A 5,647-nucleotide genomic window follows, 5' to 3' on the forward strand; every position below is an offset into this window, starting at 1 on the left:
AGCCCTGTGTCCAGTGCCTTTTGCAAGAGCCACCTCTGCTCGCCCAGCGCCTGGGGAGCGTCTGGCGGCCACCAGCGGCTGTTTGTTGCTCGTTTCACAAAATTTCCATCCTGCCACCGCCCAGACCTCCTCCAGGTCCAAACCACAAACGCTGTGGGTTTCAGAGAAGCCGGCATCTGTTAAAGGTGATTTCTTTATTAATCAGCCGTGATCTCTGCAGCCGGCAGCAGGCTGGGGCTCCGGAGCCCCAAGGGGGCTGCCTGCCCTCCCCTGAGACGGTACAGGTGAAAGCACTGGGGGGCCCACGGTGGGGGGAAGGCAGCAGCTCCAGGGCTGCAGAGGGTGGCCGGAGCCTCCCGACACCCACATGGGTTTTCTGCAACCCATGCAGGGCAGCCGCGTGTTATGCAAATTCACACACTTTTGAAGCTCCCACCTGGAGGTTAGGACCGATCAAAACCCCGGGGGGTCGGTGGCATTCGTAACCGTTGGAGCAGAAATGGAAAAAGGCCCCCCAAATGCCACCCCGCCCTCGGAATTCCACTCGAGGGGGATGGGTTCTCTCTCTGAAGCTCTGTGCATCGTCGATCTTCTCAGACCACCACCCCCATCCCTCCGGGGACACACAGCAGCCTCCCTGGTCACCCCTCGTCCTCTGTAGATTATCGGTATCTCTCCCTTCCATGGGTCCCGCTGCAGCATCCACGGGGACCCCGAGAAGTACAGTTCCCTTTTCCTCCTGAAGCCGAGGATGGATGGAGGTGGGTGGCTGTGATGAGGGGCCATCTCCCAACCCCCCCAATGACCGTAGGACGGCACCTGGCCGTGAGCCAGCAGAGCAGAAAGCTTCCCACTCAAAGCGAAACTCGGGCCATTTTTAAGTGGGTTTGCGGAAGTTCGCTGTGCACACACTCACCACAGATGGCACGTCTCCTGCAGAGGAAGAAAGACAGGGCAGGAAGGCTTGAAAGGGGAGTCGCAATCAGATCAGAGTCGAAGGCTGGGTCCTGGCCTCGCCGGTGGCTCAAGGACCACGTTTCCCGCTAACAGACACCCAGGGATGGACGCCGCTGTGACCATGTCGGGACAAGTCAAACTGCAGTGGGGATGGGAGCCGCGGGTGTCTTAGGGTCCTGATGCCCGGCTGAGCCCCACGCCCTGATTTCAGGAGCCCTGGCATCGTACACACTCGCGGTCAAATGCAGAAGGGACAGCCTCGGCCAACGGCAAAATAGCAACGCGGTCATCCCCAGCGGGATCTCGAGAAGAGAAGTAAGAGGTACGGTGAGAAACACAGACCTCGAAACCCCAAGCCGATGGCAGAGTTTCCTCTCGTGGGGTGTACGCTGGGCTCCAGGGAAAGACCCCCAGGCTGGCTACGACCTGGCCAACTTTTATATGTACGTGCTGTTTGCACAAGCTTGCAGCTCCGGTTTCCGAGTCCCAAACCCTCGGGGGCAAAGGGCTTCCCCAGGTGAATGCAGCCAGAAGGAAACTCTGGATTCAAGTGGAGGGAGTCAAAACCCAGGTGAATCCATCAGTGAGACCTAAGAGCCAGAGGCAGGGTCCTGTGAGGTGCGGTGCAGGGAATACACACCTGTGACCATCGCCATGTCACCACAACAGCTCACATGGTGCTCAGGTGCCTGCAGCCACGGGCTGAGGCCATCAGTATAATGTCTGTCTGGGTCAGGTCGGGCAGCTATCACAGGCTATTGCAGACGCGGCCGCTTAAACAACAGGCATTTATTCCTCCCAGTCCTGGAGGCTGGATGTCTGGGATCAAGGTGCCAGCAGGGTCACATTCTGGTGAGGACCCTCTTCCTGGCTTGCAGACGACCCCTTACAGGAACGTGGCATCCTGGGAAGATCCTCAGCTCAGCAGCACACCTAACGGTCCCTTATAGCATCCTTAAGCCATGTCCTTGACCCCCACCAGCTGTTCCCACCCTGTGGACGCCAGGTCAGGTGGCCCAACTTGGGTGCCATCTTTGAAAGTGAGAAAATACACACGCCGTGCTTCTCTTTCTTTCTTTTGTGTTTGTTTGTTTGTTTTGTTGGGGTATTTTTGTTGCTGTTTCTCCTACTTTAAGTGTTAAAGCTCTTTTGTCCAGCATTCAAAGAAAGAGAAATCCGGTATCATCCAGGTCGATACGGCAGCAAAGCTGTCACCCAGACTTTGAAAACCAACAGAAGTGAACTGTGAGCTGCTTTTGGTTTGCATTTACATAAGAAATTAGAAAGAAAGTGAAACGGGGATCCACTGTGCCCAGAAGGCGGGGTGTAGGCAGCCCCAGGGATCCCTTGTCCCCGCAGGCCCGGGCCCTCCCTCTCTGCGGGTCTGAGGGGCCGGCAGTCAGGAGTGGGGTGTGCGGACAGCTGGGCAGACTTCTCTGTCACGGGGGCGGGGGTCGGGGCTAGAGACCCAGGCACCAGCTGACCCTGCTGTCTGGACTCAGAATTCCTTCTTCTCCGGGAAACCTCAGCGTCTGCTCTTAAGACCGTGACCTGATGGGCAGTTTCCCCCACGCCTGTAATACATATTCCGATTGCACCCTCCTTTGCCCACAAATAGCCCGTCCAGTGCTTGGGAAAAGCTCTGGGAGCTCACTGAGGGGGTCAAGACAAGAACAAAGATGTCACACACACGCCCATCAGCCGTTCCGTCTTCCCCATGGTTTGCAGCAGGATGGGCTGCCAGCCCCGCGAGGTACCTGGGCCTCTCCGTAGGCTCCTGTATTGCTGTGCACTTCCCAGAGGGCAAGGAGGCAGCTGGGGTTCCAAAACCACATCCTGCGGGGACGGCGGGGACGGCAGAGACGGCGGGGATGGCGGGGACGTGGCACCTGGAAGCAGGTGCTTGCAAGACAAACACTGCTCCCTTCAACCGTGGTCCCCGGCTCCCTCGGCTGGGAGCAGCCTGGGGGAGGCTCCTCTGTTGGATCATTGGGGGAGGACCAGAGGATGCTCTGTGTGGTCTGGGGGGGAACCCCCAGGACCCCCCATCAGGGCCGGAGCCAGGCAGGGGATCCACTCCCCTTTGCAGTTTGGGAACATGTCACCAGCACACCTCCAAGCCTCTTTTCTATCTTCATGTCCTGCTGGTGCTACTGGTGATGTCACAATAAGAGGATTATTGTGACATCACCGGGGAGGGAGGGAGGGAGGGAGGGAAGACATGGGGATGATGTCTCAGGGGCCCCGACATCCCTCCCCCCCACCCCAAAGGAGCAGCCACAATGGGTTCTCTGGGATTGGGGTCCCGAATGTGGAAGGGAGTGAAGCTGCAGTGTTGGGGTGATGAACTGTTATGGGCCAAAGGCAGGAGGCCAGGCACAGGGTGACAGTTACTATCCTGCTGGGACCACGACGCCAGCAGCACAGCACACCCGTGTGGTCGGGGAGGGCAGCCTGCGATACCCAGCACAGCCCTGGGTTGCGGGGACCCTGACTTCACTGTGTGCCAGCGAAGAAATTGGGGCTCAGAGCATCCGAGGGAAGCTACTTTGCAGGTTGGAAACAGTCATTCCCTTGGTAACTTTGTAACCTTGTACGTTGGCCTCACAGCCCTGCATCCTCATGGCCTCAGCATTGAAGCCTCCGCGCCGTGCCTCACAGCACGCTCCCCATGCTGCCAAGTCACAGGAAGGAAGGAAGTTGCCGGGGGAGGGGCAGGAGTGCAGTGACCCAGGTGCAGCCAGGCTGTGGGCAGTTACAGGAAGAGTCCTGTGTCCTCTGGCCCCAGCAGACTTGATCCCACACCTGTTGCCTGCAGGGACAGGACACGGGGTCTCCATGTCCTGGTGTGGGGTCTCTTCCCCGCCCCCGCACCCGGTGCAGGATGGAGGGGCAGGTTCGTGACCCCAGTGCTGGGTCAGGAGCCGGGCAGCCGGTGGTGGGTGTTTTCAAATGGTTCCTTGTAGCTTGTGTGGGCGATGCAGCCCTTGAGGACTTAGCATCTATTCGGTCTGGGATACAGGTGCAGGGCGGGAAGAGGGACCAGAAGGGAGGGAGCCAGCACAGGGGGAACTGGGAGCTGCCCGCCCGCCCCTCGGGAGCTGGGGACCCTCCCGTCTCTCTGTCCCTGTGCGGGCAGACCCCGTCGTCTGCCCCTCTCACCCCTGGTGCCCCTCTTCTCTTCCAGGTCGGCCCCCACACCCCCAGCTCCAGGATGGACATGAACCTGACGCGTCCGGACAACGCCACCCTCCTGATGCTGCGGGACCCGGCCATCGCGGTGGTCCTGCCGGTGGTGTACTCGCTGGTGGCGCTGATCAGTATCCCTGGCAACTTGTTCTCCCTGTGGGTGCTGTGCCGCCACATCGGACCCAAGACGCCCTCGGTCATCTTCATGATCAACCTGAGCGTCACGGACCTGATGCTGGCCTGCGTGTTGCCCTTCCAGATCTACTACCACTGCAACGGCAACCACTGGGTGTTCGGCGAGCTGCTGTGCAACGTGGTGACCGTGGCCTTCTACGCGAACATGTACTCCTCCATCCTCACCATGACCTGCATCAGCGTGGACCGCTTCCTGGGCGTCGTGTACCCGCTGGCGTCCGCGCGCTGGCGCTGCCGTCGCTACGCCGTGGCCGCCTGCGCCGGCACGTGGCTCCTGCTTCTGGCCGCCCTGTCGCCGCTGGCCCGCACAGACCTCACCTACGCCGTGGAGGTGCTGGGCATCGTCACCTGCTTCGACGTCCTCAAGTCCACCATGCTGCCCAGCGTGGCCATGTGGGCTGTGTTCCTCTTCACCCTGTTCCTCGTGCTCTTCCTTGTTCCCTTTGTGGTCACCGTGGCCTGCTACACGGCCACCATCCTCACGCTGCTGCGCTCGGCCGACAGCCACGGGGAGGCCCGGAGGACGCGCGCCGTGTGCCTGGCGGCCGTGGTGCTCCTGGCCTTCGTCACCTGCTTCGCGCCCAACAACTTCGTGCTGCTGGTCCACGTGGTCAGTCGGCTCTTCTTCGGCCGCAGCTACTACCACGTGTACAAGCTCACGCTCTGCCTCAGCTGCCTCAACAACTGCCTGGACCCCTTCGTCTACTACTTCGCGTCCCGCGAGTTCCAGCTCCACATGCGGCACTACTTGGGCTACAGGCCCCTGCCCACCGGCAGCCCCGAGGGGCACCTCGAGAGCCTCGGCTCCGGACGCACGCTGTCCGTGCGCTCCGTGGAGGGGCTGGACGCCGCCGGCCGGCCCAGCGTCAAGCGCCAGGAGAGCGTGTTCTGAGCCGGGCGCCCCTCGGGGGCTGGGGCGGGGCAGCCGGAGAGGGCGGCGGGGTCCCTCCCCCGCCCTGCGGGCAATCCACCCGCGGTCCCTCCGGGCACTGGGATTTGGCCACGTGCCCGTGGACAGGCCACCTCGGGCCCCGTGCTCTGGGGGCCCATGGGTCCCTGCCACATCACCTGCTCCCCCTGACATCACCTGGTGCCCCCCGCCCCCCAGAGCCAAGCAAACACGGGGGCTTCCCGGAGGGGATCAGGTTCTCCTTAAATATCCCCAAGCCACAGCCCTCAGACCGGAATGTCGTCCGTCCCGGAGGTGTGGACCGAGGGTCTCTGGGCGGATGACAGGTTTCTGAGCGTCTGCAGCTACAACTGCATCTCCCTGACCCGCCTCGGGGTACAGCTTGCCTCGGGCCCC

At 61.4% G+C, this 5,647-nt stretch overlaps 1 protein-coding gene across 1 annotated transcript; it reads left to right on the forward strand.

Moving 5' to 3' along the window:
• Positions 1-4,171: 4,171 nt before the first annotated feature.
• LOC308609173 (S-geranylgeranyl-glutathione receptor P2RY8-like) lies at positions 4,172-5,233 on the forward strand (the record flags this gene model as incomplete). Its single annotated transcript, XM_081222720.1, has 1 exon — positions 4,172-5,233. One exon carries the CDS (start codon positions 4,172-4,174, stop codon positions 5,231-5,233), a length of 1,062 nt encoding a protein of 353 aa, XP_081078846.1.
• Positions 5,234-5,647: the final 414 nt, after the last annotated feature.

This window comes from Mesoplodon bidens (genome assembly GCF_964165515.1).
Source record: "Mesoplodon bidens genome assembly, chromosome: X".
Classification (NCBI taxonomy): domain Eukaryota; kingdom Metazoa; phylum Chordata; class Mammalia; order Artiodactyla; family Ziphiidae; genus Mesoplodon; species Mesoplodon bidens.